This window comes from Leptonotus elevatus, chromosome 7, assembly GCF_054856555.1.
Source record: "Leptonotus elevatus isolate MCC_2025b chromosome 7, RoL_Lele_1.0, whole genome shotgun sequence".
In the NCBI taxonomy this organism is placed as follows: domain Eukaryota; kingdom Metazoa; phylum Chordata; class Actinopteri; order Syngnathiformes; family Syngnathidae; genus Leptonotus; species Leptonotus elevatus.
The window spans coordinates 13,589,870-13,603,931 of NC_141245.1; the positions used below are offsets into that span (position 1 = coordinate 13,589,870).

The 14,062-nt window shown below is 37.0% G+C and overlaps 1 protein-coding gene across 11 annotated transcripts in view; it reads right to left on the reverse strand.

The window, feature by feature from the left end:
* gramd1bb (GRAM domain containing 1Bb) overlaps nucleotides 1-14,062 on the reverse strand; it is a 101,184-nt gene that overhangs the window by 27,787 nt on the left and 59,335 nt on the right. For 6 of the 11 annotated variants that reach the window (XM_086079828.1, XM_086079835.1, XM_086079837.1 and 3 more), the window contains 5 exons: nucleotides 10,287-10,497; nucleotides 8,662-8,682; nucleotides 6,060-6,083; nucleotides 2,459-2,479; nucleotides 1,021-1,044 (listed from right to left, as the gene is read on the reverse strand). In XM_086079828.1, coding sequence (XP_085935954.1) covers nucleotides 1,021-1,044; nucleotides 2,459-2,479; nucleotides 6,060-6,083; nucleotides 8,662-8,682; nucleotides 10,287-10,497 — 301 coding nt within the window. The remainder of the gene's footprint in view (nucleotides 1-1,020; nucleotides 1,045-2,458; nucleotides 2,480-6,059; nucleotides 6,084-8,661; nucleotides 8,683-10,286; nucleotides 10,498-14,062) is intronic. The other 5 variants (XM_086079829.1, XM_086079830.1, XM_086079831.1 and 2 more) reach the window with 5 other exon arrangements.

Sequence of the window (14,062 nt, forward strand, 5' to 3'; positions counted from 1 at the left end):
CCCAAACTACTCGCCAGCCAATCGCAGGGCACAAATTGACATACAAGCATTCGCACTCACATTCACACCTATGGACAATTTACAGTGCTCAATCAACCTGCTATGCATGTTTTTGGAACGTGGGAAGAAACCGGAGTACTCAGAAAGAAAAGCTACACAGGCACGGGGAGAAAACGCAAACACCACACAAGAGCCGGCTGGCCGGAAGCTGGATTCGAACTCACAACCACTGCGCTGTGAGGTGAATGTACTAACCACTGTCTCCACTGTATCACCCAAACATGAGTATAAATAGATTTTTTGTTTTGAATTTAGCGACATATAGTAACTAGAACTAATGTGATTTTTTTTAATGTTAGCAACGAATTAATTATACACAAAGACAATCCGCATCATCATTTATTTGCCCTGCAAAGGTTAGTTGTCAGTGTACTGTTAAGAGTGTACGTCAACTCTAAACCACTACTTGTTATGCTGATATTAGTAGAAGACATGTGAGTAGCATGCTTACAATCCAGTGCACTGGCGAGGTATTAAAGAATCTGTTGGGGCTTTTTGGACAAAGCTTTGTTTACGTTATCCACTGCTGTGGCAAATAGCATCCCAGACTCTATTTTTATATGGACACAGACACTTTAAGTCTCATGCTCCATTGCCATGTAATGTAAAGGCATTCAAATCTTGCCCGTAGCCCCCTATTGTTGGATTTGTTTAGTACAGTGAGAACCTCCATGCGTCTGTTGCCACCTGTTGTATACCAGAATTAGAAGTCAGAACAGAAATTCACACTTCTGCAGAATTTAACGCCAACCGTAAATACGTCTGGACATAACCCATTAAGCAATAATTCTCATGCATTTGAAGCTTTCTAAATGAATATACATCCAAACGTGTAATTTGGCATTTCAGCGAGGTGGGAACAGCACTCGGTAAATGAAATGACAAACAGACTGAATAGATTGTTATCATGCTGCCAGCTTGACAGGCCAGAGTGAGCAAAAAAATGCAAGTCATGCTTACTCTCATGATGTGTTGTCTTTCATGCTGGGGAGAGATTGTAAACACATAGGGAATAATAATAATAATAATAATAATAATAATAATAATAATAATAATAATAATATCATCATCATCATCATCATCATTTAAAAGGGATTTTTGTAAAAATATAACAAAACACGTTTTTTGGCCGGGAAGGTTCAAGGCTGAGGAATCAAGTCCAACATTCCTATTCTTGAGCACTGTGTGGGCTTAACCAAAATAACAGGCAGTCAAAAAGTGTGTCAATGGAAGATTTGCCATGAAGCCCATCGGCGCCGTCGCTGTTTTACAGAGTTAGCACACCACCTAGTGGTATGATGAAAAAACTGCAACATTCTATTCGCCTGTTGAATTGACATTTTTTCATTTCCCCCCCACATTGCAGTCGACAATTTCTGAGTAAGAGTCAGAAATATCTAAGATTTATGGAGAACTTGGCAATTCCTGAATGATTCTGTTCTTGATTAAACCCACTGTGACACACTTTGGTTTCATGGCAATTTGCGAAGACTCTGAATTGCCAAAGTGGAACGTCACATACTCTCACAGTCTCACACACATTGCTTCTATGATGATAGAGGAGAGATATGTGTCCACGAAAACAAAAAAGGTTAACTGAAGCACGACTGCGCTTATAAACTCCTTTTATTATGACATGTAAATGTGAATATTTATTTGTCAAATTCTGGAATACATGACAAATGGTGTATTTGCTGGCATGGTACACACTGTACATAAACAGGCCTGGTGTATTTCCAGTAAAAAACAAGGGGCAATCCCTACTAAAATACTACTCTTGTTACTCCTCTTAAAAGTTTTTTTTAATGGGATACTAGACTCATTGAGCCATTTTCAGTAGTAAAAAATTAGTATTTTTTCCAGAATGAATTTGATAACGTCATATTTTTTTTTTGTATAAAATGAATACCTTTAAAAACAAAATGTTCCACTTGCTGTTGACTGAAGATGACAGCACCTGTGCTGAGGAAGTAGGTAACGAGTCACGACCAATCATGGCTCAGTTTGCTGACCAAGCCCAGAAAACAGGTGAGCCACGATTGGTCGTTACCTACTTCCTCAGCACAGGTGATGTCAATTTCAGTCAACAGAAAGTGGATTTTTTTTTTTAAAGGTATTAATTCTACATGAAAAATAATGAAGTTATCAAATTCATTCTGGACAAAATATTAACTTTTTACGGCTGAAACTGGCTCAACGAGTTAAGTACCTTTAATTTTAATCAGATGAATAAATACAGTAGTAGAATCAAGCACAACACGCGTTACTAGTATAAACATAGATCAAAAGCACCTGTTGTTCTTTGTTTCGAAACTGACATGTCAGCAATACACACACATTCGTAAACAACACACAAAAGCACGTCAATGACATATACAGGAAGAAAAGGAGCACTTACGTTATACCAGCTTTGGCTCTTCTGCAGAGGCAAAAAGATAAAAAAAAAAGAGAGAGAAAGGAGATTTTGATTATTGAAATTACGATTTACTCTCCATGCCAGGGATGTGAAAAATGACCAGCACGTGTGAAAGTCAAAGTGTAGCTAGAATACTTGCCCATTCTAAATAAATCTAATGAAAAATGTGTATTTAAAGCTGAAGTCAACGCCAATTTTTTTCTACAATAATATGTTCTATGCCACGCTACTAGTCTAAATATGGTAATCTTTTTCATAATATATAAATAAATAAGTAAGTAAGTAAGTAAGTAAATAAATACATAAATAAATAGATAAATATGTTATTCTGGTTAATATTGTGTTAGTGGAATATGAGTTAAGCAGCAAAATCCAGCCGTTTTTATCCATTTCAGAGGGCGGCCATATTGCTACTTGCTGTCGACTGAAAATGACATCAATGCTGCTCAGGGCTCAGGCAACGACCAATCACAGCTCACCTGTTTTCTGAAGCTGAGCTGTGATTGGTTGTTACCTGAGAAAAATGTAATATTAATCATAATGTCATGTTTAGACTAGCGTGGTCACATATAACATATTATTGTCAAAAAATGTTTAAGATTGACTTCCACTTTAAAATATGTTTACAAGGATAATAATGCTCAGTTTTGATTAACTCTGTCAGAGATGAATACAATTAACAATATGCTTATAATTATGGTTGTAGTTATCAGGTATAATACCTTGATCAAGTTTAATCAAGATGGAACTTTAAAAAAAAAAATAAGAACAGGCTTTGTGATCTTGAGTGTTTATACAGTACAAGAAATATTAGCATTAATTTATTTTTCAAAATCCATGAAAGAAAACTGTGACACCACTGCACCAAAACTCTCTATTATATGCCATAAAAATAAAACATCACCTTTGCATTCTACAAAATCAATGAGTCAACCATGTCAAAAATATGACACTAGCATCATCTAATGGGTTCCAATACAATAAGTGTGTCAGAAATTCTATCCTTGAAATGATGAAGCTAATAATGCTCAGTGCCTTCTGCAAACTACAACCATAATATTGAAAAGAAAAATCATAATAACTCTCTGACAATGTCAATCAAAGCTGAGTATCATTTTATTTACATATTTAATGAGCTCATCCATTAAACTGTGTAGCTGTACCTAATGAGGTGTTCAGTACTATTAAGCCATACAAATACAGTGTACAACATAGTTTCAGAACAGCAGAGGGCAGCAGAATGTCTCAACTTAAATCATCTCAATGACACCATTATTCCCAGCCTTATAAAAGTGACGTTTCAATATGAATCATGCAGGAAATCATTCAGGGGAGCTCCATGGAAGAGATATGGGTAAAAGATAGAGATCCAGTGCATTATTACTTAAACAAACAACAACCTGTAAACAGGAAATCACTCGTAAAATGATCTTTAGAAAGAAAGAAACATACGAAACAAAGAAAAATAAATAAATAAAAATAAACAAACCTTCCAAAGCAAAAAAAAAAAGAAGAAAAGAAGAGTTTTTACAGCAGCTTTGGTTTTATTAGGTTTTTGCAGGCAGGATGATGAGCAGGTCCTTTTGATCTTTTAAACAAAACACGTTACATCATGTGCTAATGTGCTAACGTGCTAACTGCTTTGAAGGACACTGTTGCGTTTCACAATTTGACAAGCAGTCATTTACAGCCATGTCATTTGCCGTAACACGACACTGCTCACTGCTCGCCGAGGCCTGGCTGTGACAATCGCTGGGCTAATGTGGACTAATCTGATTTGAAGGTGACAGAGACACAAGAGAGGAATTACTTGAGGGTGCCGGCTGGATAAAGTGCATGTGTGAGTGCGTGCGTGCGACATGTTTGATGTGGCGAGCGCATGCGACGTTTGACAGCATTGAGACAGTTGGATAGCATGTAGTATGGCGTAGAAAGCAAATGAGACTGCTATGAGATGTGCGGTGGTTTCCATTTCTTCTCATGAAAAATGTGGAGACGAATTCCCTGCCTGCACAGCATTAACTCATTCACTGCCATTGACGGCTATAAACGTCAACAATTCATTTGAACTATTTCTATTAGTTTAACATTTTTTTCCACTTTGGTTAACAAGAGTATGAAAACCTAGAATTTTTTTATTGTACATTTAGAACAGATATGAAATTTGTGATTAATCGCGAGTTAACTAGTGAAGTCATGCGATTAATTACGATTAAAAACTTTAATCGCCTGACACCCCACATTTTTTTATCTTTAAAAAAAATGTTATTTATTCACTGCCATTGACGTCAAAAAATAATTTTAACTAGTTCTATTAGTTTAACATTTTGATCGCACTTTTGTCAACAAGAGTATGAAAACCTAGAATTTTTTATTGTACATTTAGAAACAATATAACATTTGTGATTAATTGTGAGTTAACTAGTGAAGTCATGCGATTAATTGCAATTAAAAAATGTAATCGCCTCTTGCCCCAAATTTTTTATAATCTTTAAAAAATATATATTTATGGCAGTGAATGAGTTAAACATATTTTTATATTTACTAAACACTATTATGTCAAATTTATTTAATTTACTAAAAATTATAAATAGACTGCATTTATGTAGCAAATGCTTTAGGAAGCCTCACAAATCACAGACATATTCATACACCAATGAGAGGCTGCTGCCAGATCCACTGGGAGCAAATTAGGGTTCAGTGTCTTGCTCAAGGACACTTTGACATCAACACAAGAATTGAGGATCAAACCCACAACCTTTGCCTAGGGAGACAACCACTCTAACACTGAAAATATCCTGGAAATAGCCTGGATAATCTGAAAAATAGCTATATTTGTAAAAAGGAAAATAAAAGTGCTTTTACCAGTTGTACTTAAATCACCCGCCATTGCCACTCCAGACTTGGCATATAAATTACAGACGTTAAACGTCCTCAACGTCTTCTATTGGACACACACAAGTCTTGAAATGCTTCTGTGTGTACGAGATTTGTTTGAGGAACAAAGCCGGCTTGAGTTTGCTGACCAAACCTGGAAAACAGGTGTGCCATGATTGGTCGTTACCTACTTCCTCAGCACAGGTGAGGTCATCTTCAGTCAACAGCAAGTGAAAAAGTTTCTTTCTGAAGGTATTAACTGTACAAGAAAAATAATCAAGTTATCAAATAAATTCTGGACCAAATATTATTTTTTTACTGCTGAAAATGGGTCTTCAGTGAGAATCTACAATGAAAATAGTCATGAAAATAAATAAAGAAAGAAAGGTGTGTCCAAACATTTGGCCTGTACTGTAAATGACCCAAAAATCAGACCAAAGTGACACAAAAGCTTGACTTTGGAGTTTTTACTGTTTGTTATTGACATTTATCTGATGCACAATGACAAAATAAAAACGCACGTCTCTGAGCATTCCTCCAAAGCTGGCAAGAATTACACGTCCTTTCACAGGGAGGAAGAACACTGAGATGACTACAGCTATCGCTGAGGATCCTACATTGGCACGTGTACTGAAGAAGAGGGGAGACTAGGGTTCGAGTGGAGAGGAAGGCCAAAAGGTCAGAGGACAACAAGAAGAATGCTTACTTTAATCAGGTTTAGTCTGTCATACTGGAAGAAAATTCAAGAGAAAACATCCAGTGAGTCAAATGAGCACAGACCAGACGAGTGTTGAAAGAAAACCAAGGGTCTAATGCGGTCGTGACGCAGGCCTGAAGTCGATGATGTCACCGCTGGGACCTGCTCGCATGTGACAGACAGGCCGGCGTGATTGTTGGTGTTTGCGCTGGGAGGCAGGGTGCCCCCGTTTGCTGAACATGCTCTTTTATTTGGATTGCATTAGGGTTAGGGTGATCAAGCTCACGTTGCCGGGACGACCTCACGCCATGGCTGGGGTCATGTGACCATTGCTGACTGGCTTACACGAGTGGGGGATTGCGGTTGGGCGGAGGGGGGTAGTTGTTGTGGACGGCTTAGTTTGAGGCACAGAAGTGAGGAGTGATGTAATCATTTGGCATGTGCTTTGTGTTGCGTGTGTGTGTGTGTGTGTGTGTGTGTTACAGTGTGTGTGGAGCAGATTGTGCATTGCAGCAAATAGAGCATCACGAGGCAGCCTTAAAACAACCCTCTTGTTTATGTTTTCAGTGTTGTCTTGATCATTGCATGTTATTTTACAGGCAACATTTTCAACTCTCAGTTTGCCAAGCAACAAGTTGCATTAATGAGGAAAATCCTAGCACAGCATTTCACAAACTAATGTAAATCACATTAGAGAGAAACGTTCATATTTAATCTTGGAATTTTGTAAGAAAATAAATTCCAGTGTGAAACTTTTAATGTATATCACACATTCCCTGGAGGGAGCTAATTTTGCCACAGTTTGGGAACCCTCCGTCGTATAGTATAGGGTGGGTTTGTGAGGATAAGTGTACGCATGCTTGATTTGATTTTGCACCAGTGCTTCAAACATTTGGAACATCTGCACAAGAGCTGTATAACAAATGATTCCATTATCTAGATAATTCTTGTCTAGAAGAAAAGCTAAAAAATTTTTTTTTTTAAAGCTCTGCTGAAATGTCATTTTATAAAATAAAATGTATTTAAAATTATTTGTTTATTTGCTGTATTTAGAGCTAAAAAAAAAACTTTTTTTTTTATTAAAGCTTTTAACTTTTTTTGTCCTAAACTAATTTAAAATGAAACAACACTGAATCCAAAACACAACAAAATATAAATTAAAATACAAAAACAAACAAACAAACAACAACAATTAAACATTTTCCAGATAACTTTTGCTAACTACAACATTGCAAAGTTTCTTTCCAGCATCAAGCAGCAAGAGCGGAATTAGCAGAGATGGAAATTAATGAAGTACAACTACTTTGTTACTTTACTTGAGTAGTTTTTTTCAGTAATTTGTACTTTCCTGAATATTTATTTTTCAAACTACTTTTTACTTTTATCAGTTCCATTTTAACATGAGTATCTGTACTTTTTACATTTTCAAAACAAGGTCGTTACTTTTTGTTTTTAAAGGCATGAAAACGATTAAAATACTTGACCTGGAAGAAAAAGCAGCGTCAATGTATCCTGGCTCCGCCAATAATATGAAGCGTTTCACACGGTCCCGTACATCCCAGCTTGTGATTGGCTCTACGACATGTAATCACATGACGTGCAATTGGCTAGATTAGAACCACCCGCAAATATAAGAGCAATGCGCGCCACCACAACAGAGGATAATCAGAACTTGACGTCTGAGAACCTATTTTTGCTCCATTAGTTAATATCTTTCAAATTGATGTAGGAGGAAACATCCGGTAAAAATACTTTTGACTTCTACTCGTCAAGTACATTTCAGAGCCTGTACTTTTTTACTTTTACTTGAGTAATTATTTGAGTGGATACTTTTACCAAAGTTGTTTTTACACAAGTAATTGTACTTTTACTCAAGTACTTTTCCCATCTCTGGGAATTAGACACACTGGCATCTTCATTAATATCATAGAATACGTTTTCCTTGCAGACTTTACATTCTTGCATTGTATTGCCAATACATTTTAAACGTGTCCAGATAGGCTACATCCTATTTCTCACCAGCGTGTTCATGTTGTCTCTCTTTGCTCTCTCCGTTCCCTCTCCCTCATCTGCCGCCACTTTGACTCCGTGCATGTGCAGCCAGAGACTAATTGACAATCACGTGCGAGCTCTTTGACGCTAGCAACGAGAATGGCTCCCAACGTAGCTGGCTATCGTCGTTTCATTCGTGAAGCGACAGGCACATTACCACCACCGCAAACTACAACCACATTAATACTACATATTGTATAACTCCTGGAAAGTATTCATTCTTATTTCTCTGATCTCATTATATGGTACGGCACTCGCTTTGGTTATCTTTAGTTTGTGCAGAGTAGATGTACATAATGCTGAGGCCAGTGAGTGTAAAAGCATCATCATCAATCAATTAACAAGTGCTACATTGCAAATCACTGCAGAGGAAACACGAGGGAAGGTAGAGGAGGTGAGCGAGCTGTTCATGTTTACATGATGGAGAAGCGGGCTGGTGGCGAGGGTGAGATGTTTCCACAGAGCAGCTCACAAGACATGAGGAGGGACGCAAAGGGGGGGCAGAGGAGCAGGAGGAGGAGCACAGAAACATTTGAAGAACAGAAAGAGTAATGCTTACTTTGGAAAGTCGCTTGTGAGACTAGCATGCAAACAGGAGAAGAAAGAAAGAAAAACAAAATCAGATAAAAAAGATGAACACAAAGAAATTAACACCAAGAAAAAAAAAACAGCTGAAGATAACAGAACTGTCGTCATCAGATGGCACAGGTTATCATGTGACATGTAAGTGGCCAGTAACGCGGAGGGAGGGAGTGCACACTGCGAGTGGATGAATGAACAAAGAGGATGGAAAAATGACAGTAAAGAGTAGACGGACAATGAGCACATGAAAGTGACATGGCTTCGTTAGTGTACATTTCAAACAAACTAGAAAATTCATTTCCCATTTTGAAACTGCTAAATAGCGCATTATGAGAAATCTCTACAATTGTCTCTCTAATGATTGTTTTATTGTCAACGAGTATGTTTACAAGCAGACAATAACCCTTTTAAAACCCGAATATTGGCAATATTTCAGGTTTTGAAAGGCCATGTAAACCCGCGCAAAAACCCAAACATGCATTTATTCTGTTTTTTTTTTTAAACCTGAATAAGACTACTGGGTACCCCTTTCGGAAATTTAATTCTTGTACATATAAACGTATTTGGAATACCTCCATTGAACGGTGCATTAGTTTGCCTTCTGCACAAACGTGCTTCTGGTGAACAACCAACAGAATCAGTGTAAAAGCTGCACAATTAAACTTAAGTGTAAACCCTCAGTCAATACAGGGAAGACGATTCACCAAAACTTCAATATAAATCGTTTTCTATAGAGTACATTATAGTCATGTGTACTCTGGCAGAGTTCCACAATGCTTCTGTTGAGTTGGAATTTTCTGAACGACGACCAGACAACCATTGATCTTGGTTTGTTACGCACATGCTAAATAGAAATGAGGCTAAACAGGTCAAACTTAGCTTCCTCGGACAAAATAATTTAGTTTTTCATAGTCTTCAAATATTTTAGGTGTTTCTTTTTTCCTATCAGGGCAATTTGTCATGAAACCCAGATCAGTTGACCAGCAGTTATGGTTATTCTTCGAGAATAATTTCCTATTTTTGTATAGAGTCTCTAAAAATCTACCCATACTGACCATCGGGTCTCTCACAAAGACTTTTAATTCTCTATTGCTAACGTCGGCCAGATGGGCGTCTCATGTCAAAGTCTTTGATATTCAAAATCTTGACATTTAATTATTTGTAATTTCACTGTGTTATCGGCTGCATTTATTGCAGCTTTTAGATTTGTTTCCTTAAATTAACACAGGTTAACACAACGTCTTAGGAAGTATCAAGACAAAAAAAAAGAAATGAAAAAGCACATTTGTTATGTCACATTTTTAAAATTCAAGATTTCGGACTCTTTAATGTACCGGTAGGCACCTAAAAAAACAGTATACTGTAGTTTCAAATGAGCATATATTTTTGTAAGCAGTTGTTTTGTTGAAACTACCAGACTTCTCCTTTGGACTCCTTAATCCGAATCTGAATTTATATGGTTTGTATACATTTACAGTGTACGACAAATTGCACATAATGTCCCTTGAACTGTCAAAACAGCAACTGTAGGGCGCTAAAATTTGTTCTGTTTCGGAAACAGACTTTGTGTCTCGGGTTAGACAAGCAAACGGCATCACTCACTTTTGAGTTCTTTCCCCCGCTGCGTGCCGACTGCAGTGAGTAGGTCCTCTGGACAACCTGCTCGGGCGTGGAGGGGGACTTGTCCGAGGAGTGGTCCGAGCCCTTCTCCACCATGTTGTCACCTTCCTGGCTCTGTGGTGTGGGCGAGCGCGAGCGTTTGCGCAGGACTGGCGAGCAAGCAGGAGTGCTCTTGTTTGAGTTACTGGCAGTGCTGAAAAGACAAAAGATGGCGAGGAATCAAAATGACATCAAAGAGATACAGTATGAAATCATCAAACGTGTACATCAAGTTGAAAACAAAAGGTTCAAATCTAACTTTTTAATAAAAAAAAATAAATAATAATAATTAAAAAAAAAATAATAATAATAAAATAATAATAATAATAATAATAATAATAAACAAATAAAAAACAAATAAATAAATAAATAAATAAAAATAAATAAATGAATAAATAAATAAAAATAAATAAAAATAAATAAAAATAAATAAAAATAAATAAAAATCTAACTATTCTTAATTTTTAATGAATATATTAGCAAAGATGTAAGCACTTCATCTACATTGAAGACTGCACTACAATTTTTGGTCAGCTAGTGTTACAAACCCGTACAAAATCCGCATGTTCTGTACACCAAAACACTCCAAAATGTCGGCAACAGATGCGGTGGACAGACAATTACGTATCCATTGCATTCATCATCCTGGAGGGACAATTATTGAGTTGTCAACATCAGTGGGGTTTCCTTCCCTCGAAGAGCTCCGCTCACTTACATCACTCAAGGCTTAACAGGCTTGAAGCACCACGTGCAACCTGGTTAATCAAGGCTAAGCTAATACTGGCAACTAGCACCACTAACGACAACAACAACACAGCAGGGAGCAAAACTGATTTAGTATACTATCACACGTTAGAGTTGAGGATCACCACTGCCAATAGGGGTATAACAGAAAGTGCATCGAATTGAATCGTTGCTGAATAGTCATTTATTGGCAAGATATATCTTTGAAGGAAATAACACGTTTACAGTACTTAAAAGTTAAATGACAACAAAAACTCATTGCATCATATCCTCTTTAAGTGAGCTGGACCATATCAAATGGAATCATAATTCCATTGAATCAAACCGAATCGTTCCACTTTAAAATTGCACCGTTCTTGAATCATATCACACCCGTGTATTGAGCTACGTATCAAACTGTCTATTGACAAAACTCAAAATGCAACAAATGAACTAACTCTATTAAGCGCTTGTGTACATTTTGTATAACATTTAAATGACATGCATTTGTAAATATTAGTCCAACCTTAACTGAAACACGAGGCTTTAAAAAAATGAAACCACTATTTTGCAGGAGTGCACCTTTTAGAGTCAATGCAAGGTGTCATGTCGTATCCCTTGGGCTAACGATAGACAGATTGTTATCGCTAACGGAGGCACATGTTGACTTTTACTCTGGGATTTTCTTTAATACCTTCATGAATAGCAATTAAGCTAAGTTCCATTCGAACGGGGCATCTTTGCATTAGGTATCTCTAAACAATCACACACACACACACACACACACACACACAAAAAAACAACTATATTTGCACTCAGCCTGTGTAATTAATGTGATTAGCCACAGTTGATTCATCATTAACAAGGGGTCAAGTACTTTTTCCACTCAGGACCAATAGCTTTGAATTTTTTTTTTAACCTTTAATAAATACAATCATTTTTATTTTATTTTATGCATTTTAATTTTTTTCTGGTCGTTGTTGTCATTTGTTTGATTATCTTCTATCTAAGTGAGGAAACTGCAAAAAAACAAGAATTTGTGAACATACTTTTTCTTCTTACTAAACACTTTTCTTTAAAGATACATATCATTACTTATAAATAATTGCATATGAATTAATGTGTGTAGCAAACTGGTAACGTGAAGATATTAATCAGTACCCAAGACATAACTCTCAGTTTCCAAATGGTAGGTGACCCCTTGCACTAGAGGCTGTAATTCTATTCTAATATTAGCAAAAATCTGTGACACCTGCAATTCTAAACATATTGCCACTGAAAAAAATATTTACCTTCCTTCATCTTGTTACATACATAAATGAAATATCAACTCATCATAGACAGCCATGCCATTGCACCGTGGATACGGAAGTGATGAGTCAACAACTTCCCACACAACATTGAGTGACATCCATAAAAACTCAGATGTAAACTTCTGGTCATTTTTTGGGTGTATTTTATTACATTTGTTACTGAAACAATATAGAGGCTTCACAACTGCACAAGTCAAAGAGAGATGCTGCAGGCCTGCCTGTTTATGCCAACTCCATTTATATGACTACCAACCGCTCTGGTGTTGTGCGGATGATCATGTTCTGTTCACTGTGTACTCACAACGTTGATTAGTGCACAGTGACCTGGTTCGGAGTAGAAAATGCTTCATTTAGATCTGTTAATTGTATATTCGTTGACGAACATAACATTTCTACAGCGTTGCACTTTAGTATTGTAGAACACACAGCCAATAACCACTTCAATAGGTACACAGGCACAAACAAATGAAATCTAATACAAATTATTCTTGTCCCTATCCTGTACTGCTGTACACTATTAGCGTATATTCGTGAATTGTGTTAAGAAAGATAAGACTATTGATTTCACCATAATTTGTCATTAAAATTAAGTGTATAGGTATTTTTATTTTGATTGTTTGTACTAAGCATGTGAAAACAAACAAATTAATTTTCTATGTTGTCCTTTTGGTGTGAATGTGGGTGTAATTGGTTGTTTGTCTATAAGTGTCCTGTGATTGGCTGGCAACCAGTCCAGGACAACTGGGACCCTAGTGAAGATGAACAGTACAGTATAGAAAACTGATGGATAAACATATGTATTTACATTATATGTAATTCATGGCAAGTATGATTAAGGAAAATTGTGGCAAGCTTTCATGATTTTCACACCTGTGAACCGCTGTAATTAATCACATTGTTGGGCTAGACCACTTAAGCCACTTTTCCATTAGTTTCCAGAATGGCCTGGCACCGCATTGCCCCTGCCTGGCTTGGCCTGGCCTCCGTTGTTTCTCCATTACAACAGGCACCAATCAAATGGGCGCGATTGGGGCATGATCAGTTTGCGGGTTTAACCCAGAAGGAAAGCACACGTTTATTGCGATTTACAGCAATACTTAACCATATTGGCAATTTCATATGTACCCGTTGATGAAAGTGAAGCTTGTGGAAAAAATGTATTTATCCAACTAAAGGAGATTTGAATGAGAATGCGAGAGTCTCATCTTTCAATATATCCCATTTTTGTCTTTATTGTGGACCACACAAATGGACACATTGAAAGACGGGACTCGCTCTCATTCATTCCATTCAACTGAATGGATCTGGCGAAAATGTTCCCACATGCTTCACTTATTTGAACTCATATAATTTTTCAAATATTGACTTGAAGCCTGGAAGAACAACAGAATTGTTGTGAGAATGTCACACACATGACGGGAGAATGGCCCTTCTACGACTACTGTTACCACCATGACACAGAAATTCTTGTGCAGGCCTACGAGTTACCCGCAGAAAAGTCATCAGAAATCAATTATTGTATATATAGTTAGATGCTTACACACTATATTGATATTGACATTGTTACTTGTATGATCAATACTCATCCTTGCCAGTGCTGTACAGCTGCACTAATTCACTGGCCTAAAGACAGAGGTCTATATTTAGCTCCAGTGATAGGAAGAAATGCGGACAAATAGCTTA